Source organism: Trematomus bernacchii, unplaced genomic scaffold, assembly GCF_902827165.1.
Source record: "Trematomus bernacchii unplaced genomic scaffold, fTreBer1.1, whole genome shotgun sequence".
In the NCBI taxonomy this organism is placed as follows: Eukaryota; Metazoa; Chordata; class Actinopteri; order Perciformes; family Nototheniidae; genus Trematomus; species Trematomus bernacchii.
In genome coordinates this window covers 896,563-919,324 of record NW_022987966.1, presented here as the reverse complement: position 1 = coordinate 919,324, position 22,762 = coordinate 896,563, and the positions used below count along the sequence as shown (strand labels likewise).

Below are 22,762 nucleotides of genomic sequence, written 5' to 3'. Positions count from 1 at the left end.
CAAATTCACCAAATTTACACAAACACACAAACAAAGGGCAGATCAAGGCATATGTAGACCAGCAGATATAATTACTGTTTTTTTTTCAAAAGAGTTTGGTGGCTTTGAAGAGGGCATAGATAACAGCTTCAGTTTTCTGTGGGAAAGGGCTGTCTGACAGGACGGTCAAGAGGGAAATATATTCGAATTGAAGCGTACACCTTAAATGATTACATTTTTCAGATGGGCCTTATTTTTAGGTTGCTTAAATATGTTTTGCTGCTGGCCCCATCAACAAAAATAAATGGATTAGCCTCTGTGATGGTGCTCCTGTCTAAGACAACCCCTCTTTAAACACTAAAACTATCCCATTCAAGGTGCTCTATACATATATCCTTTTTGATTATTTAAGTTGATCAGTGTTACCTAGCTAGCTCACTAGATAACTTATTTACTTACACTTATTTATTAATATTTGGTCAATTTGGGATTTGTGGAGTTACTACACCTGCAGCAGGTTCCAACACTCGTATTCCTATGGAGGACACAATGAATGTTCTCACATACTTGGTACGTACGAAGGTTTTTGTTTATAATCCCTCTGATCCCCCCCAGCCGAGGCCTACGCGGGGTCGAATGCGGATCCACTGCCTGGAGAACGTTGACAAAGCCCTGCAGTTCCTTAAAGAACAGAGGGTGCACCTGGAGAATGTGGGCTCCCATGACATTGTGGATGGAAACCACCGCCTCACCCTGGGCCTTATGTGGACCATCATCCTACGCTTCCAGGTAAACACACATATAAACCTGTGTTTTGTTAAAATGATTGCATGACAAATGTCCCAACAAATAACATCTAAGTGGTAATATAATAATACATCTGCTGAAAAAAAATCCCATTTCTATGCAAATGAGCCTCATTGCAAAAACAGTCCATTTCATGAAGATCTGGTTAATAGCTACACGCAGTTACAGTGAAATGATAAGCATCTTCTGACAGTGGGTGGTAACATGTATTAGAAATGTCACGCCCAGACCTTCTTCCTCTCTTTTGCCATTCCTCTACCTACTAAGTTCTTTGTTCAGGAAACATTTATTCTTTGCCTCATGGATAATTGCAGAAAATTGCAGTTAGCTGCAAAACTGTATGGCCTTGTTTGTGCTGCAAAATCATTAGTGCAATATCTACAGTGAAGCGGACCTTGAGACGGGGTAGATAGCGGTTAAAAGTTATGCATAATTCATGGTTCATCTTTTTTCAGCTGACGCACATTTCTTTTTTTTGTGAATTTGCAAGTTGAATACTTTTAATGGGGGGTGGAGAATGAAAGATTGATAACATGCTATATTGTTTCCTGTTATTACACTCGATTTTGATTGGTCAATTCAGACATTTCAGAGGTTATTAAGACTGTTGAACAGACCGCTGCTAAGCAAAATAATGAGCGTTGCTAAGGAGGATCAAGGTAGAGAAAGGAATAGAGGTAAAAGACGCACCACTGGATGTCAGTTAAATGAACAGAAGAAGTCAGACAGGAAGTAAACACTAACAGGAACACGGTATGGGCTCTGGCATTGTTAGGCAAGGACTTGTTAGTGAAAAAGAAACTGTGAACAGACTTGGACAGTTACCAAAAACATCGATCAGTGCTTCTGTTCCTTTTAAATTAAGTGGTTGTTGCCGCAGTTCACGCCATTTGTGCGCCGTGGAAAATAGTATTTTTTTATTAGCGGTAGCAATACGATCATTTTCAAGTCAAAACAATTATTTCAATTAATATTGGGAGTCAAGTCCTTAGTGTGTTTAGTATGTGGCCGTATATTAAGCAGGATAATATGCAGTGAGGGGTCATTATTGGAGGGTGAAAGGTGGTCATTATTCCTTATTTGGTCCCTTGTGTATATGAAGACAATATGAATCCATGGCTGGAATGTGAACTCTAACAAAACCATTAAAACAAGAATACAACATAAAGGACATTTTGTAAGGGATAATGTGTAATGAATGAATCTGCAGCTGGTGATGAGAATACTGGCTAATGGCTCTCAGATTATTATCCTGCTTATTAAACAGCTACATACTAAATAAACCAACGACTTGATATATTGATCACAATATTGATTTAAAAATGTAAACATGAAAATGTAGCTTCTGCTTAGAAAAAATTGACTGCTCTACTGGGCTGAAACTGTGATGGCAGCACTGATGGAAGTGTTCTGTAACTGTCCAACTCTGTCACAGTCACAACTGCCGCATCATCAGTGTGCGACAGCTGTTTGGTGAATAAAGCCTGAAAGTCACTCAGGGCTCAGAGGCCGCCTTCCTGTCTACTCTTCGACAAGGACAGGACACACACACACACACACACACACACACACACACACACACACACACACACACACACACACACACACACACACACACACACACACACACACACACACACACACACACACACACACACACACACACAGACATATACATTCTTACGTACACACTCCATATATCTAGTCAAACACACACCTATACTCTCACATCTTGACATGCATACAGTCATGAGCAGCAGTGATACAGGATCAGTTTGTGCCATGTAAGTACAGCAGGAGCCCACAGCTCTTCTTTCTTACGCTTCACTGCTACAGCAGGGCTTTGGCTAAAAATGCTGGTTTAGCATTATTCAGACCCTTCTGTAGCATTCACGCCATACAGCCGCCCAGCAGCTGTCTCCTGGGACTCGCTATTGTCATGCTCGGCCTGCCTACCTACCACAAAGCACATTAAACAGCACTGCTAGCAGACTCAGGTTTCAGTATGTGAGTGACCCTCTGAGGCACAAGATGAAGGATCTGTGTTAATGTTAAAACAGAGGTGGTTTGATGGTCACTGCTAAAGATTATCATGGCCATTATTAACATGTTATTTTACACATCAGAGTTGGTGGCTTTTTTCTTTTGCAATTATACAATCATATCTTTCACCTTCCACTTTTTTTTTGACCCTGCAAATCAATAAACAGTTTTTTATCAATGTAAACATTTATTGTTTAGTCTGAATCACAGTAATAAGGATAAGTTCACTACTCAGAAATATTTAACAGCTCTAATACAGTGATGCTTGAGAACAGGCTTGGTAGCACACTTGAAATGTAGTTTAGTCATCACTGTTTTTTGTTGTTGTGTCGTTGATTCCAGCCCAAGCCCCCAGAAAGTGTACCTACCGATGAAGCAGTTTTTTTCTAGTGGCTTAACAGTGTTACTATAAATTCCGTATCAGTATGTGACATAATTTTGGGCCAGAAATACTATTTCCGATTGACTAACATTGGGAAAGAGACGTCTGTAAATCACCGGATGATTTATTTTAGCTAAACTACCCAATATTAACACTCAAATATCCTTTATTTATATCACAAGGTCTTAAAAGTTCAATCAGTTTCACTAAGCTGAGACGGAGCGGATTGGAGGCGGGGCTTATGGAAAACTCAAGTGCGGATGCTCTGTGGGCCTAGATTCCCAGATGATGCAGGGATTTTTGTATTTGAGAGGCCATTTTGGCTTCATGCGCCACTGAGCAACTTTCATAGGAATGAACAGGATCCGCCTTCAATGCTGTATCTTTATATATCCGTGGTGTAGCCTATCAGCTGTATAGTCTGGGCCACAGTATACCCTGACTTCCTGCTCTGCCACCATTAGCTGTGAGCTTGGCTGTGGTCCTGCTCTCCTGCTCCCACAGCCACCAGTCGATGGCCTCTTCAATTTTGCATGTGCTGAGAAAGAAGAGCTGTGTGTGTGTGTGTGTGTGTGTGTGTGTGTGTGTGTGTGTGTGTGTGTGTGTGTGTGTGTGTGTGTGTGTGTGTGTGTGTGTGTGTGTGTGTGTGTGTGTGTGTGTGTGTGTGTGTGTGTGTGTGTGTGTGTGTGTAATTATGGAACATGTGAGGATAGGGATTAAGTGTGGTTGGCTGATAGGAAACAACAAGCATTGATGTGGTAAATACGGGTAGGGCCTAACTGTGACCTTCAGTCAGTGGTCTGTGCTCAGTCAAGTTTGTAATGATTAATAAAGGTTGAAAAAAAGTTAAAATAGAAATATGGTTCTTCAGTTTCCATACAGTAGGCCACAGTCCCTCATGTTATCTTTACGATTTGTCTCCTTCAGGCCACTGCCATTCCTACTGCTTGTAATCATGTCAGCCTTTCACACACATGCTTTATTTGCCATCATTTCAACAGACAACTTGAGAAAAAATAAAACTAATACTTTTTTTAGGCAAAGAGCCTTATTATGCAAGTGGAAAAACTGAAATTAAAGTTTGAGCAGAGAAAAGGTCAATGAATGATTACGAATGAATTAAATATTGACAAACTCTAAGCTGCGGAGCACACAAAGCAATTATGATTGAAGAATCATTTTGAAGATTTCTAAAAGTTACTAACAATGATACTAAGTATGCAAATCAGTCTAAACATAGTTGTATATGCAACTGATGTGAAGAAAGTGTAACAATTATATAGAATAAACCTTAAAGGGGACCTATCATGCAAAATGCACTTTTGTACATCTTTTATACATGAATATGTGTCCCCGGTGTTCCAGGGAACTCACCAAGTGTCAGAAAACACAACCCTCTCTATTTTCCTCCATACCCAAATCTCTAAAAAAGGGGCTGCAACGGATCTGATAAAAACTGATCCAGATTTGAACACTTTACTGACGTCAGTAAAGTGGCGCTACGGCTATTGGGCCAACTCCACCAATCAGGAGGAGACAGCCACGGCCATTGCCGTTCGAAAGCGCTGGAGACGCTGTAGTACATATGCCAGGCCTGTAAGTGGCGCTGTAATCTGCCACAAAAGCAGCGAAGAAGACTTGGTTACCATGGTTACCCTTCAGTTTATTCTCCGCTGTGGCTTTTTTTCTCCCTCCCCGAGGCAAGCGTTTGCTCCCGCTGCAATGCAATCCCTCCCCGTCGAGGCAAGCACTGTAATTCTCTCCGGTTAGTCCACCAGCAGATGTCAAACACCCACCTCTCCGCCTCTTCCAAGGAACGAGGGGACCGTGCGGCAGAGTTTCAGTTTCAGTTTCTTTCGCCGGTCAAGATGTCCGTTAAAGTTTAAATCTTCCGGACAAAATTAGAAAAGTGCCGGTCAAAGGTCTTCTTTGTTATTTATTGAGCTTTAAAACAAATGAATAACGACTCTATATAATAAAACACGGAGGACGGAGATCTCTTTTTCTCCCCCTCTTCTGACAGCCCAGCAGCTGATCAGAGCACGTCTCCCCTCTCCTGCAGGGAGGCGTGGTCAGCAGAATCAGACCCGTAGACAGCAAACAGCACATAGAGCGAAATGAGGCATGGCTAAAATGCATGATCTGTTTGGTATTTTGAAAACAGAAACGTATAAACATACCTTATATAGGTATGGCCCTACAATATTTAAATATAGCATGATAGGTCCACTTTAAGTATGGCAAAATATGCAACGAGGTGGTCATTAATGAAAAAAGAACACGCGACTGGCTGATCATGGAGCCCGATGCGAAACCTAGTTGCACATTATCCCACTTATTACACGGCCCTACACTAAATAAACCAAAGACTTGACTCAAAATATAAATAAAAAATGATTTTATTTACTTAAAAATAATCTCACTGCTTCCGTTTAAAAAAATGTGTCCGTTCCTCTGTGTACCAACGGTCCTATTAGTGTTTACTTCCTCTCTTCTGCTGATTTCTCTGACGTCCATTGCTCGGTCTTTTATCCTTTTTTTCTTCTCTTTTGGCTCAGTTTAGCCATCATACTTCCCAAGTTTGGTGCGCTCCACAAATATAAAATTGAACATTCAAAAAGTATTCCATAGTGTTTTCTGATGAAAACATTTTTTTTGTCCACAGCTGACTTAAATCAACCAGACTTCTTTCTGCGGATTGATAGGACTGCACATAGTCTCATGATCTCGGTCTGTTATCCTTAGCAGCGGTCTGTTAGAAAGTATTCAGCTAAGCCGTGTAATAAATGATCTTCCAGAACCTTACTTCTGTCTTGTAGTAAATATTAGTTTATCACCTCTTATTTCCATTTAACACTATTCAATGCAGTGCTTAGTGGTGGCTGCTCATAGTACACATTACATTTTAAATAACATTTGATCAGCTTCAAGATAATAAACAGTTGATTTTGTAGTTTACTGCTGATCCAGGCCTGGGATTGTTGCAATTATACAATTGACCAGAACAATGATACAAACAGGGTTAATGGCAAATCTGACCGCATGTTCACAGGGTCGATAAAGTCATTTATTTGAACATTTAAGTTATATGAACAATAATCTCATGATAGAGAATCGTTGGCTGATATTGATATTGCCCTCCTGCACGTTGTCTCTCCTCATCTTTCCCCTTTCCTCTCTTCCTCTGTGGTGAAAGTGAGAGTTTGCTTTGTCCAGTCAGCAGGTAGGGCCGAGCCACTGCAGTAACTGCACACAGGCAGAGAGAGAGAAAGAGGGAGACAGAGAGAGGGGGAGAGAGAAAGAGGGAGGGAGGGAGAAAAAGAGAGGGAGGGAGGAAAGAAGGAAGCGGATTGACAGGCGGAGGAAGAGGTAATCCTACTGATTTACAGGACTGATCACAAATAATAACACGCTGTTATTATTTGCACTGACTTAAATTAGTGATGTTTATGGCTGGCTGAATGTGTGTGTGTGTGTGTGTGTGTGTGTGTGTGTGTGTGTGTGTGTGTGTGTGTGTGTGTGTGTGTGTGTGTGTGTGTGTGTGTGTGTGTGTGTGTGTGTGTGTGTGTGTGTGTGTGTGTGTGTGTGTGTGTGTGTGTGTGTGTGTGTGTGTGTGTGTGTGTGTGTGTGTGTGTGTGTGTGTGTGTGTGTGTGTGTGTGTGTGTGTGTGTGTGTCTGCTTAACTAACACACTGCTAGCTCACTATGTGTTTACAATGAGCCGAGACACATTGATGTAGCGTATGTTTGACAAGATATAGAGATTCAGATTTAATGCACATGATTATGTATTCTTGTTACATAGTTAAGATGTAGATTGTGTATTTATTATTGATGAGATGATTGTAATATCTACTACATTCCCTGTGGGTTTATCTGGCACATTGTTTCAAAAATGTTTTATTTTCTTACACTTATATTGGGTTGAAAGTAAAGAAAGAGTAGTTGAGCTACACACATGTTCATTCAAAAGTGTCCACTAGTCAGTTTGTATGCACTATTACAGAAGTACTATTTCCCTAATGTTCATGATACATGGTGGAAGGTGTAGTGTGGGTTGAGGAAGGACACATTTAATTTTGAAGTTAATCCAAATCACAGTGCAGATAAAAAAAATCATTCTCACATTATGAGGTGTCTGCGCTCTCTGAGTACCCTTCTAGTTTTCTATTTGTTTTCCTTATATATTCTCCTGCGGACATTTTCAATAATTACAATAACCCATTGACTGTTCTTAGGATTAATCATGAATTGCTTCCATTTGTCAAAAATGAATGACAAAGTGTCATGTATCTGCTTGTTGGAGAATTATGTTTGTGGAATTAGTTTTTTGTGTGTGTGTGTGTGAGTGAGTGAGTGTGTGTCCAATGTTGTGCCTAACACCATTCCAGGGTGTCATGTCCCCAATTACCTTGGATTATGTCACTGTGATTTGATTGGTTGAAGGGCTGTCACTGTCACCTATCATCAGGCTCTGCATCTCCTCACTCTGGATTCCTCATCTCTTAAGCTCTACTGATCATATTTCCATTGTTGAGGTCTACTAGAATAGATTTAAATTGTGCAATTTTCCAAACTCACATTGGTTTCTCATACAGCATCTCTGTAAAGTATGTGTATTCACCAGGTATTCACTCTCTGTCCTAAACGGCTTGTTGGAGCTCCTGCCCCCCCCCCCCTCCCTGTGAGCCCAGTGTGCTCTGATTGGTCGGGACGTTGCGAGGCTCGTTGCGAGGCTCGTTGCTGCGAGCCGCTGCTGCGAGCCGCTGCTGCGAGCTGCTGCGAGGAGCGGACAGGTTTCCGTGTCGGCGATACAGCGAGAACAAGCAAAACTCATCCTGAGCACACACAAACACTCACAGCCGAAGTAAAAACAATAAGTGTGGCTTGATATTGAGTAAGAAAAAGGTTTATAACCCTGTGAGAATGGGTCTGCGGAGAGCATTTCTCCGCCATCCCAACTCGTCTATTACCAGCGTTCAGGGAGCTCTATGCAAGTCAATGGGGACTCCCTGTTAGTTAGCCAAGGGATCCTGGTGTGTGAGGTGCTCCGCGGATTGGTCCATTTGGGCCAATCCGGTCATTTGTTGTTGATTTGGGTATTCACACGTCACAGAACCCAGGAAGCAAACAATGGAAAAAGAGAAATCTCCAACGAGGCGTTTTGGGGCAGCAGAGACAGGTCTTTTCTGTGTTAGAGTTTTACTCGCTACAGGGTGTACTTTGAGGGTTTTTGACTCTGCAGACCGTTTACATGCATAAAAACCTTCATAACACACAAGGGGACGGGTAATAACCGGAAAAGCATGACATGGGAGCTTTAATGTTCCTTTCAGGAATTACGTAAGGGCCTCGTTGCTCGGACCTTCCCTCTCGACTGGTTACAGATGCCTCATTTTGCATCATTTCAATTGGGCTGGTGTTTCTCTAACTGCTGTTTTCTTGCTTGGAGAAACCTGAGCCAATCATAGCATTTATAGGCAGGCCTGAGTGGGTGAGAATCGTTGTCACGGTTAAACAAACCTGAAACATGGTTGCTTTTCTTTACTCTATCACTGACCTGATCACTTCTCATGATCATTTGAGGTGCAAAGTTATAGCCATGAATAGAAATAACCTTAAGCATTAAAGGAGCGCAACAACCGGGAGCAAATAAATAACTAAGCTAACTTTACTAACTGGCTTGCAAACATTAGTCAGACAGTGTGTCCTAAATCACTCCAGCTTTCACAACTTTACTGGTCCCGATGTAGACTGTAGTTTCAGCCGCATTCACCACCGAGAGGTGAAGTGGTTTACGACTCTAAGATGCATCACAATACATTGTGGAAGTTTTCACAAAATAAATAACAAATAAAGCACAATATTTGTTCCAATTTAAAAATATGTGTTCAATTCCATTTTGAACTAGAGAATGCAATTCCCGAAGAAATTGCTAGTGGGAATGCTCTATGCTGAAATGTAATGTGTAAGAAGAAAGTGAAGAATTTAGATTGAAATGATACATGAACACTGGGGGCTTGAATGTGTGATGAGTGAAGAAAAGAAAGTAAAAAGGCTTGGAAAAGCAGCAGAATATTTGAACTGCAAACCTTTGAACTAACTTGATGGTGAATGATCTGTCGCCATGGCAACGGCATTTGATGACACCCCATAATACGCTTAGATGCGTTGATGGCTACATCGTTACCAAACCTGTGAAGTTTTGGGCCGTTTGGAACATTTTCACTGAAGTTATGAGAAAACCGTGTTTCATGGCGAGCATTGTGTTGCCATGGCAACGGCATTTGAAGAAATCTCAAAACTGTCTCGTAGATGTCTTCACGGCTGGACTGTTAGCACACATGTGAATTTTGAGCACTTTTTGAACATTTTCATAGGAGTTGGCTTGATCAAGTTAGCTACATAGCTAGTAGCTAGCACGTTAGTTAGCATTACAGCCTTGTCATTTTTATTAGCCTTAACATGAAGTAACATTAAGGCCCCGCTCACACGGGACCGTTTGCGTTTATGCACAGTATGCGTATTCAAAAAAGTGTTCCGTTCACATGCATTTGTTTCATTTAACGTGTCTGTTCAAACGAGGCCGCTGGAAACGCTGTAGTACATATGCTGGGACTGTAAGTGGCGCTGTAACTTCCGCCACAAAATACACCAAAAGCAGTGAAGAAGACTCCGCAGCAGCCCCGCAGCAATGTTGCCATGGCTACCCTTCTGTTTACGCCCCGCCGTGGATTTAGCAACATGTAGTTCATGTAATTCTCCATGTCCACTTGTTGCTAATGGTTGTGGTAGAGGAGCTGTAGATTTTTGCACTAATATCTGTAGCATGGTCAGTAGCAGTAGCACTAGCAGTAGCTACTGACAGGAGGAGGAGCATGTCTCCGTGGAGAGGACTCGCTCAGAGAGATATTCTCTACAAACACCGGGTGAGATCCTCCTTTGTCAATATAATGGATCAATGCATGAAATCTGACTCTGTTTATTTTGTTTAAGGAGTATATTGGGCGTTAACAATTCTGGTTTGCCTTTTATAATATTATTTCATTCAAGAACCCCTTGTGCGTTTAATTAACACAGCCATGCTACAGCAGTGAGCAGGAGAGGTGGGGAAAGGTGGAGCTATCGTTATTTTTTCAGGAAATATTCGTATAGAGGTGATTACACGGACTCGGTTGACCCCCCAGAGCGTTTCGTTTGCAAATCTATCCACCTTGGGACCCGTTATCGTTTGTGGGGTCAGTTTCTATCGGCCTCGTGTAAATAATAGGGCTATACGCACGCGAAACTATGCAGATACAAGCAGTTTTCTCCTCGTATAAACGGCGCCTAAGTAACCCAAAATGTTAAACAGTAAGAGTAGTAGTCATATTTCGTGAACCCTTTGAAGAGTACTGTCACACCGGTGTGATCATTCTATAATACACAATTTAAGCCCAGGGGAGAAAGGCTAACGCTAACGCTTCGCCACTCTATTATGCCCCTTTCACACCAACGCGGTTCCAGGGCCGGTTCGGAGCTAGAGCCTGATAAGCAGCGGTTTTTCCTGTTCACACCGCAGCGGAGCCGGCTCTAAGCACCGAAAAAAAATTGTCGGTCTAGAAGCAAGAACCGCATACGTAACGCTTAAGTCGGAGGGGGGCGAGATTAACCTGAGTTAACAGTTTATGGAGAGTAAGGCAAATAAAAGTGGTGACAAGCAGTAGCGCTGAGCAAAGTGACTAGAACGCAACCACACACTTATAAAAAAAACACACTTTATAAAGTCAGGCAACACTAACCAGGCTTCGTGTAATTCTGTTTATTTGTACCTTACTTTGACCATCCGTTCACTGTCATTGATCATTGTGGAGAGCAGGCAGACGTTTTGTTTTGTATTATAGCAGCTATCGGATGGAATCAATACATGGGCTGCACAGGTTGTCATGTCCGACTATCACAAGTAGAATCATAATGAAAAATACGCCGGTAAAATGTGCCTGTAGAAAACGGCTTATGCCACAATAGGATAGCAACAAGTAGTCAAGATAGTCAGTTTAGCTTCGGTTGCTATGCTAACATCACCCATTTTATACCAGAGAAACTTTCATGACAGCGTTGTGATGCCAAACAGCGTCAATTCAGACTGACACACATTCACTTATGGGGAATTGGGGATATGTATCAGCTGCTTGTGTGGCAAGCAGGCACGTGGCGCAGTGGATAGAGCGTTGGTGTTCGGATCAAGGGAGCACAGGTTCAAACCCCACTGCAGTCAGCATGTTGTTGTGTCCCTGGGCAAGACACTTCACCCCAAATTGCTCCTGTGGGGATTGCCCACAGTATTGAGTATGTAAGTCGCTTTGGATAAAAGCGTCTAACAAGTAACATGTAATGTAATGTGTGACAGTCAGACAGTGAAGACTTTACAGCGGCCGCTGCCGTGTGAGTTAACGGGAGAATAAACTCCGGTGGAAGAGCAGCACTGCAGCGGTCGGTAAATGCCGCTGAAACACATGAATAAACAATTAACCACGGCACTCTGGAGAAAAGTATAAGGTTGGAGAAGTCGTTATTTTATTTAATCGACCCGACGCAGTCCACCATTGTTGTTATTGTGAGCGCCGTTGGGGAGAAAATCAGCGACGTAAACGGTGACGTCATGACGCAGCCACGGCAGCACCAGTCGGGCTCTGGGCAGTGTGAACAAAACGGGGGCTGAAAAGAAGAACCGGTTCCGAACCAGAAAAGCACTAGCACGGAGAGCTAGAACGGGAACCGCGTTGGTGTGAAAGGGGCATTACACAGGTGTTTATAGTTGAGCTAACGAGCTCTGTAGAGATCAAAGGTTTGCATTGTTCTGAATGAGAGATAAACCTCTTACATGTGAACGTTTTGTGGAAGAACCATAACAGATATCTGTGAAAGTTCAAAACGTGAAGCATGTCAAGGAAGTGTAATTTTTGTGTACTTTCGGGTTAATAATGTGGCCTTTTTGGCAGTTTAACTAAAGGTGTGCGGCTGCTACTGTGAGGAAATATCAGCCTGAAATTACAATGGGTGTTAATGGAGACATGTTGAAAGTTTTTGTCACTTCATGCCCTCAAGAGGCATTTTGTTTAATTATTTTGCTTAATTATTTGTCCTTTTTCAAGCTACGAGATGTTTTCCTACGTTTGTCATAAAAATTATGTCTCAAGAATGTAAGGTTTGGGAATTATGGCAGTTTTAAAAAGAAATATGAAGGCAAATTTCAAGATTTCCTACCCTCTAGCTGTGACATCACGCACTCTAGTTAATGTTAAAATCTGAAGAAAACCTCTTTAACAAGGTCTGAACAATGTTTCATATCTCTAAAAGTAAGAATCAGATTTCGAAAGTTGTGTTACACGAATAATGTCAGAAAGATGTGTAACATTTTAAAGTTGGAATGAGGTTTCTGAGTGAAAGTATGAATGAACAGTTAGCAGTTGAAGTCGCATGAAGATTTGTTGAAGTCTGAAGAATTTCTCCATTGACTTCAATGGTTAAAAATGTGATGTATTATGGGATGTATCTCTGGAATTATGAAAGTTATGAATGAGAAAAGTAATAGCCATCGATTCCCGACCGAGCTGAACGTTTTGATGTTTGAACGGAGTTTCTACGGATGTTCAATGCAGGAGGAGAAGAGGTGCAAAATTCCGGTGGAATAATAAAAATGTTGTCCGTAGAATAACATATAGTTGGAATGCTGTATCAGCATTCCCACTAAATAAAGCATTGTAGATCTGCAGAGACATCCCGGCATACAAAACGTATTCTACAGATTTAGGAAAATATATTTGTTTGGTAAAAAACCACACCATGATCATTTGGATTTATTTCTCCTAAATTATAACCGCAATATCAGTCAAAATATTCACATTTCTTTTCAAATTGTTTAGATCAAGAAGGTACTCCTTTGTTCCCTTTATTGTGGGAATTTGAAGGTCACCATATGGTGCATACATTTCACACAAAAGTGTTGACAATCAAATGAAATGGCACAGCAACACAGTATATTGTACTAATCAGTAAATTGGAAGGAAGTGACAACTATTTGTTAAACGATGCACCAGTAGACGACTACAGTATACGGTTAATACTTAAGATGTGAATATATACTGTATATTTCCATAACAAAGCAGTGCAAACATTTTTGAGACAGAAGGTGGAGAGTCTGTGCCCCCATGTCTCGCTCACAGACGCTGAACTGTTGCTTTGCTGTGTCCCTGTTCAGATCCAGGTGATCAAAATAGAGACGGAGGACAACAGAGAAACCCGCTCTGCCAAGGACGCCCTGCTGCTCTGGTGCCAGATGAAGACCGCAGGGTGAGCAGTGGAATACAAATACTGTCAAATTCATCATCATTTATGTAATGTACCCAGTATTAGTATCTTGGTGCTCCTTGGTTTACATTTTAAGAAGGGAGAAAATATGTCTGTGTGCTCCAGGTACCCTGAGGTCAACATCCAGAACTTCACCACCTGCTGGAGAGACGGCCTCGCCTTCAACGCTCTCATACACAGACACAGGTAGTGTTCCTAGCTCATCTCTAGATGCTCACACTGCACATGCTCTCTTACGTACACACTCCATATATCTAGTCAAACACACACCTATACTCTCACATCTTGACATGCATACAGTCATGAGCAGCAGTGATACAGGATCAGTTCACACAAATGAACAGTTTTACAGGACAACTGCAGATTGACAATAGTGGGAAAGATTGCAATGTTGTTGAGTTAATTTACAGAAGAATTGGCATATTTTTTTGTATTTCAGGAATTCAAGTAATATGATTTTGATGTACAAACATGACCAAAAACGAATTACATTAAATTGTGGATAAACAGAAATATAGAGTGGAAAGGGTGTATGAGAAATTGAGTTTCATGAACTTGCGCCCTGCAGACCTGATCTGATAGAGTTCCACAAGCTGACGCGGTCCAATGCAACCCACAACCTCCAGCAAGCTTTCAACATCGCTGAGCATAACCTGGGCCTCACCAAACTCCTGGATCCTGAGGGTGAGAGCGAGCTGCTTATAGTGTAAAGGTGCTTTTCTTTCACTAACTGAGACCTTCAACAAATCTGTGTTTCTCTCCCTCTGCTCTCTGTCTCAAACACCACTCTCCGAATCAGATGTGAACACAGAGAACCCAGATGAAAAGTCCATCATCACCTATGTGGTCTCCTACTACCACTACTTCTCCAAGATGAAGGCTCTTATTGTGGAGGGCAAGAGGGTTGGCAAGGTAACAGAGTGGATATGTGCAGATACACACATAGACACCAGTTATGTTGCAAGGTACACGTCCGTGAATTCACCATCTATCCTTTCTTTCACAGAACTGGGAACAACTAGCCTTTGTTTAAATGTTAACTGCAATGTGTTCTAGCTGTTTGTCATGGACTACTCGTATCTATCTGATGTAGTTTAACTGAATCTACTTGACGTCAAAAATAAAAATTGTTGTTCCACATGTGTCACAAGCAGATCAAAACCACAGAGTTTTCTTTTCTGGATGATATAAAACTCAAAATGACAGGACACACTTTTTTAAAGAAAAGCATGTCACTCCAAAATGTTATTAACCATTATGATTGTACTTTTAATGTATATCATTCAAAATGTATAACTCCAAATGTACATCTTTTAGCAAAAGAATAGATAAACTATAAGAAAGATGTCAAGCACATTCTTGTCTTAAACAAAAGTGAACACAAATCTTTTTCTTGTTGTTTGTGAATCTATTTGTGAGATTCTGCGTTCACAGTCTCAATATTCGCATATGAGAGACAAAACAATTTGTTAAAAAAAAAACTATTTCTATCCCTGGGAACTACTACATTAACAACCTTTATGTGACATCTTATGAAAGTTGAAGGGCCTTCATTGACTGCTAGCTAAAACACAAGAAATAGAGAAATATAAAAACATTGTTATCCTGAGAAATGTCTCTTTCTCCTTTCATTACTTAACCCTGGCTCTCTGAATCTCCTCCTAACCTTCTCCCTCGGTCTGACTCAGGTGCTAGACAGTTGTATTGAAGCAGAGAACATCGTGAACCGCTACGATGCCCTGGCCTCAGACCTGCTGGACTGGATAGAGAAGACCATCGCGGTCCTCAGCAACCAGAAGTTCGCCAACTCTCTGACCGGAGTCCAGCAGCAGCTGCAGGCCTTCACCACCTACTGCACCATCGAGAAGCCCATCAAGTACGTTGTGTGGATCTTTAAATGGCATCTTGATATTTAATGCCATTTTTGTCTCATTTATCAAATGGCAAATGCAAAATGAGGTAGGCTTCATCGTGCATGTGTATGAATTCATGCGAACCCTATACTTAAAAGCACATGTCATTAAAACACTACTTCTGACCACATAGTTAAAAAAAGTGGAAAGTCAATCAATAATTGAATACTTGAAAAATGTATCTACTACAACATTTATGGATTTCCAGCTGAGTAAATGTGAGTATTTGCGGCATCTGTTCATTAATCTTTTTAAGGAGAGATAAGAAATATATATGAATATATAATAAGAGAAAGAAACAACAATATATAAAACCATGATTTTGAAAATGGTTTGAACGACAAGGGGCTGGAGGAATTATAATCCTGGTCATCCATACATCCATCCCATTTTCATGAAATATATATCTCAGGAATGCCTGGGGAATATGAAAATAAACTGAATACCTTAAGGTTTGGGATTGTTCATCATACAAAATGTTACTGCAGACATTGCCTTAAACTCTGGGAAAACACAAAGGGCACTGTCTTTGTTTTCTGACAATAATAGACAAATACATCGAATCATAAAAAAAGAAACTGAGATAAATGAATAATGCAAACAACTGTTACCTCTAGCCATAGATGACATACTTCTCAGAATTAATCAGTTTCCACGGAAAAAATGTGCGCATCAAGGTTACAATGTCTTATTTTTTATTGACCGGCTCCTTGTTTGTTCAGAAAATGTCACTTTATTGGATCAAAGAAGTAACGAATGGCCAGGTGTTGGTACACGCTGTTAGTGTCCTTCAGCTCTGAAACCTGAGCAACTCGGCGCCTGAGGTTTCTTAATCGAAGTTGGAAATATTTTGAGCACGTCCTACACAGGAAGAGGCCTTTGAAAAATGATGTTTTTAAAGAAACTGACTAACTTGATTTGTCCGTTTCTCGCTCAGGTTTCAGGAGAAGGGGAATCTAGAAGTTCTTCTGTTCACCATCCAGAGCAAGCTCCGAGCCAACAACCAGAAACCCTATGTGCCTCATGACGGGAAGCTCATCTCAGAGATCAACAAGGTCAGACATCCCCACTGCGTAGTTCTTCTATTATACACATTATATCACCTTTTACTAAATCATTCAGTGGCGACACACAAGTGAGTTATTGATAAATGAAAATATTGACATGGTTCTTGAGAGAAAACCTGCACCTTCAACATGAACACTTTACTGTAAGAGCCAAGCACATATTCTTATTTGCGAAAAAAGTTATTTATGTTGGCATGACATTTACATATCATTTTAATTATGACGTACTTGAACTACATTAGTTTACCAGTTTGGATCGAAACTTTGTGTAAGTGGCCTAGGACCTTGGCAAATTGGATAAACAGCCACTAAAGTTATTTTCCTGTTTAAACTGTAACATTTTCCATTACCCTATTATTGTTCTATGACATTACCACTGTTAATGGTTTTTGTATCGTTTTGTATCCCAGGCCTGGGAGAGGCTGGAGAAGGCCGAACATGAGAGGGGCGTGGCTCTGCGTAAGGAGCTGATTCGTCAGGAGAAGCTGGAGCTGCTGGCTCAGTGCTTCGACCACAAAACCACCATGAGACAAGCCTGGCTCAACGAGAACCAGAGACTCGTGTCGCAGGTATGTTCCTCACACAGCTGAGATACAAGCAAATGTTTTCACTGCAAAAGAGAAGAAATGTTTGGCTGTACAGTTCAATTTTCCTTTAGATGTCATATTTAAAGTTTTATGCATACTATTTAATCTACTTTCATGGATGCAAAGTCCAATATTGCAGATGATAATACATTAAGATAAATATTGGAGCCATTTTAGACTTCATTCGTTTCAAAAAAATGAAAGGGCACAGCTTTAATGTGAGTTTAGGACCTGCACATAAAAGCATGATTTATCACAACTAGTCTATCCTGGACCAGTCTGCAACTTACACTTTAGTGTGTTTGTTGGTGTCTTCTTCATGTATGTCATCACTCTGTTCCTTTGATTATTTCTTCTTTGTTTACAGTACGAGACATCTTTTGTTTAGCAGAAGAATCTGGATTTTCCTGAGATTATAAATGTATCCAGAAAATGGTCATACATTACCAGTACATGCACTATACCAGTTAAAACACAAAGTGGGTCTGCAGGAGGATAGTATTCCATTCAGATGAATTGACAGGCTGTATAATAATAATAATAATAATAAAATAAACCTGTGTATGTAAAGTCCTATAATACTGTGTGCAACTCTCTTTTCTCACTTCTCTCCTCTTTGTCCCCCCCACTCTTAGCCTCGGCTGCACCCTTACCTTTCCTTTTATTTCACATGGTTGTGCTCTCTGCCTACAGGACAATTTTGGCTATGACCTGCCAGCAGTGGAGGCGGCGATGAAGAAACACGAGGCCATCGAGGCGGACATAGCCTCGTATGAAGAGCGGATTGGTGTGGTGGTGGAGCTCGGAGCAGAGATGGAGGCAGAAGGATACTACGACATCCGGCGTATCCTGGCACGGAAGGAGAACATCCTGGGACAGTGGAGCCTGCTGAAGGAGCTGGTGGCTGGGAGGAGGACCCGGCTGGAGAAGAACCTAGCCATGCAGAAGACCTTTCAGGACATGGTCTACATGATCGACTGGATGGAGGACACACAGGTACCAGAGGATGTGTGAGAGAGATAAAGACACTTTAGACTGAACCGATTCAGTAGTTTAATAAAGACAGAGGAAAGGAAATAGTGGACAATGTTACAGAGGAGCTCCAAAGTCTGAATGATAAATATTAAAAAGGGGACATGAGAAAGACAGAAAGTGAAAGGAGAAGGACAAAGTGTTATACATATTAAGTACAAATAAAAAGTAGAAATGGAACTGCTAAACATACAAAGACATCCTTATGTATAATTACATTACATTTGTCATCTGTCTCCTGCTCTCTTCCAGGTCCAGCTGCTGTCCAAGGACTTTGGGAAGCATCTTCTGGAGGTGGACGACCTGCTGCAGAAACACAGCCTGCAGGAGGCCGACATCACAGTGCAGGCGGAGAGGGTGGAGACTCTGAACACCGCTGCACTCAAATTCACCACCATAGAGGGTATACTGCCTGTGTACTGAACATTGTGCTGGTGTAATGTTTCATTTCATCTTCCTTAAGCTTCATATGGTAACAGAAATCCAAACCAAGTTTCAAGGTTTTTAGTTTGCATTGCTGGTATTGAAGGCTGGCATCATAAAAATGTAGTTTCTAATTGATTTCATGAGAATCACTAAAAGGAATGATCTCAGGCTTTGGGAAATTAGCACTGTACACAGTAAAGCTTTTTCCACGGAGCCTTACACATGTTTAAATAAATCACTTTACTGCAGGTTGCAGAACACTAATACAATTATTTTTAAAAAGCTATTTATCAGAATGTTATAAGATGTGATGCATATTTTGATATAAAAGCCAACTCATGAATTTATAAGGACTACAGGGTGTAACATTAACAACAGCATCATCTCTACAACATATACTGCTCCTAACACTAGGTAGAAGTGTCAAATGCAGAGAAACCATTTTGTTACATAGTACCTGTACTGTGTAATGACAATAAAAGTGCAAAAAAAAAATATGATATGTATCTATATTATATATATATATGTCATCGGAAGGAGAGCCAACAATTTTTCCCAAACTTCCTCAGTGCTTTTTATTTTGTAACCGACCAACCTAATTAAAAAAGGAGTTAGAAATGATCAAGTAATCATCTTATTTAGTCACGATAAGTGGAAATGCAAAACAAATGGAAAACAGACATTCTGAACTTGATGTCAGTAAGGTGATCTGCTCTGTGCATTCTGTGCATGTTCTTTATTCTTTTACGGTAATACAGCTCAGAGTACACAACTCTAACAATTTTCATATTGTCATTGACTTCATCTTTTTGTCTCCCAGGTTACCAACCATGTGACCCACAGGTGATCTGTAACCGTGTCAACCATGTGTCTTCCTGTCTGGAGGAGCTGAGACAGCTGGCAGCTAAAAGACGTGAAGAGCTGGAGGAGTCCAGACAGCTGTGGGCCTTCTTTCAGGTAGGAGGGGGCTGAGGCATATACGTATCTTTTATATACAAAATAGTTTGATAGAACAAACTCAGGAAACGTTTTTACAGGTTAAAAGACTGTTTACAGGGTGTCCGCGGGGTCTTCAAAAGTATTAAAAGTTGATAAATCAATTTAGCGAAAATGAAGGCTATTAAAAAGTATTGAACGGCATTTTCCAAGGTATTACATTTTGTAGCTTGTTTTCAATAAGTATATAAATTGTCCAAAGAGGTTGTATTCTACAGTCTGCCTGAATGTAATCATTGCGTAGGTGTGTAGTGTGATTCTGTGTAGTTTATTTATGGCATCCCGTTGGATTTGACGTCATCTGAACAGGACATCGCACGCTCACTGCTTGATAGCGCGCGAAGGCCCGTTTACGCCGGTTGTTAAACAACATCGTTATGGGGAAATGCAAGTCTGCGTCCAAATGGTTGGAAGATAAGGAGGAAGGACAATCAATACTGTATATAGTCAATGTGAGGTAAAGTGTGTCGCCAATGTAACCGGTTAAAACTCCAAGTGGCGATGAGGTCTTAAAATGTATGGAAAGGGTCTTAAAAAAGGTCTTAAAAGGTTTTACATTTGACTTCAGGATTCCTGCATATAGTTTAACTCATCAATTACGTACTGTTTGTTCATAATACATTGTTTATTTGCAGCTTTAGACATTGGATTTGTATTGCCAACACTTTGCCGTAGCTATTGTGCAGACAAATAAAGCCTTTGAATCTTTGGTAGAAATTCTAATCAGATACCAACATTAAATTAAGCTGTTTGTTATAAACTCAGACATATTTTAAACACACTCTACACACTATATTTTTATTTTGGGCTTCGCATCATATTGTCTTTTTTGGCAGTCAATAATCATCTGTCTTTCCTAAAAAGTCTGCGTCTGACTGTGATAACACAGAGAGATGATGAACGACTTATTAATGTTAGTGAACAAGCTTTGAGAAGGAACTATGAAAGTAATGAGTGTATAATGAGGATAGCGTAGACTCATTGGATCCCACTGAATCACTCACGGCCCGTCTACACAGCAGCGTTAAAAAAATCTTGGAGGTGGGCGTATCTGAAGCTTGGGGATTTTTTGCGAGCAAGGCACCAACAACCAATCACATGAATCTCCCGCCCGCGACATACGAAGCAAAAAAGTTTGAAGTAAACTGGATATAAACTCCCCAAACAGGCGAAAACCTACCACTGTCTCTGCCACCTCCCTCCATGCCTGGCTCCTCCGGTTTATATCCCGGTAGGTAAATAGGGACTGGTCATAAAGCACCGGGTGATTCCCAACCGCTAATTTCTCCTCCATTTTTTGGAATATGAGGAAATGACCTGCGGTATGTCTCTCCCAGCATACACGCCGTTTGATTGGCTAGAGCTTGAACTGTCAGATTTGCATACACGGGATTTGATTGGCTGACGCTTCCACCTCAGCTTCAAAAGTTGAACATTGCTCAACTTTGAATCCTGAAAATCCTGAAAATCTCCGCTCTGCTTCCCACAATGCAGTTCGGCGAAAAGTGAGGCAAAGTGACGTCACCCCATTCAAAGTGAATGGGCAGAAGCGTTCCAAGATTTTTTAAGGCTGCTGTGTGGACGGGCCGTCATTCTGTCACATCACTTTATTTGGCTGATCCCCTGCTGCCTCCCTGGACTGAGATCAGTGTTAGATGGACTTCAGGCATTTTTCAGAATGTATTCACTTCTTCCTTTATATAGGTTCTCTCTTATCTATTTTGCCCTTTAAATTATGTTATTTCTTTTAAATGTTTTTTTCTGTTTTCACTTATCAGTTGCATCACATTTGTTTGTCATCTCTTTTCATTTCATTTCATTAAATGTTTTGTTTATTGCATCTATACCTTTTCCTTCACTTTTTCTGTTTCAAAATGTTATTCTTAAATATAGTTTCTGTTTGAACGTTAACATGCTTGTTTGTCTGTGTGTTGTGCTGCAGGAGCTGGAGGAGTCGGAGGCCTGGATCAGGGAGAAGAGCTCCATCCTGAGTGCTCAGGGCTACGGGAAGGACCTGAGCAGTGTGCTGAAGCTGCTGCAGAAACACAAGACGCTGGCTGGAGAGCTGCTGGCTCACCGCTCGCTGCTGCAGGTGTGTGTGTGAGCAAGTGTGATACCACCGTAACCTGCTGTTCTGAACTTCATGTACTTCAGTAAATGAATGCATTTATAAATGACGTTTCATCTAACCTACAAAAAAACCGAACCTAACCAACCATACTACCTACTTATTTTGAAATAGTAAAAATACAGTTGTTATATCACCCGGCCTTTTGTAGAATATGTTTTGCAGTAGATGCTGTTACTTGGTCAGTGTTGAAGTTTACATTTCTGGATAGAAGCCTGAAATATGATGGTCTACACAAGCTAAAGAGATTTGTTTTGTTTTACTACATAGAATATGTCAGTAAATACCCCACTGGGGAATGGCTGATGTGCGATTGCTAACAAGTGTCTAAATTACGCTAAACATTAGCCGCTTTTAGCTTAGCAGTGCTGATGTGATGTGTGGGAAATGTGCTAATTTGAAGACAATGATAGAGAACATGCATACTATGTCAATTTGTCTATAGAAGCCAAATTAAGTTTGTCAAATGTTTTAAAATAATGTCCCACTGTGTGTTAACCGTTGGTTAGCACTCCACTTTACTACAACAGTAGTGTAATCATTTGGACACCATTATTCCTCCATCCTGACTCTTCTAGAACACCATGAAGCGAGGAAAGCAGATCCTGAGTGAGAAGAGCTTCGGCACGGCGGGGATCCAGGAGCGCATCATGGAGGTGAAGAGCGAGTGGAAGAGTCTGGAGGACCAGGCCGCGCAGCGTCTGGGCCACCTGCAGGAGGCGCTCAACTTTTTCCAGTTCTCCACGGAGACGGACGACCTGGTGGCGTGGCTGCAGGACGCTTACCGCCTGGTGTCCAGCGAAGACTTTGGACACGACGAGTACTCCACCCAGTCGCTTCTGAAGAAACACAGAGGGGTCAGCGAGGCCGTGGACAAACACCGCATGCACGTGCTGGCACTGCGCAAACACATGGTGGCGCTGCCTCTGCGCTACCGCGATCAGGAGGTGAGGCAGGAAAATAAATGTTACTTTTTTGGTACTTTGATTGTGTCAAGTCTTGGTAGCAGTGCAGGTAGGACCCAAGTGCAGCACACAAAGTAACTTCGGAGAC

The 22,762-nt window shown here is 41.3% G+C and overlaps 1 protein-coding gene across 1 annotated transcript in view; it reads left to right on the top strand.

Annotated features, from left to right (window-relative positions):
• LOC117471106 (spectrin beta chain, non-erythrocytic 4-like) overlaps window positions 1-22,762 on the top strand; it is a 138,430-nt gene that overhangs the window by 15,884 nt on the left and 99,784 nt on the right. The window contains exons 4-16 of the mRNA XM_034115907.1: window positions 595-768; window positions 13,451-13,542; window positions 13,666-13,746; window positions 14,129-14,244; window positions 14,360-14,472; window positions 15,249-15,436; window positions 16,411-16,528; window positions 16,951-17,109; window positions 17,821-18,123; window positions 18,412-18,562; window positions 19,406-19,542; window positions 21,524-21,673; window positions 22,288-22,656. Coding sequence (XP_033971798.1) covers window positions 595-768; window positions 13,451-13,542; window positions 13,666-13,746; window positions 14,129-14,244; window positions 14,360-14,472; window positions 15,249-15,436; window positions 16,411-16,528; window positions 16,951-17,109; window positions 17,821-18,123; window positions 18,412-18,562; window positions 19,406-19,542; window positions 21,524-21,673; window positions 22,288-22,656 — 2,151 coding nt within the window. The remainder of the gene's footprint in view (window positions 1-594; window positions 769-13,450; window positions 13,543-13,665; window positions 13,747-14,128; window positions 14,245-14,359; window positions 14,473-15,248; window positions 15,437-16,410; window positions 16,529-16,950; window positions 17,110-17,820; window positions 18,124-18,411; window positions 18,563-19,405; window positions 19,543-21,523; window positions 21,674-22,287; window positions 22,657-22,762) is intronic.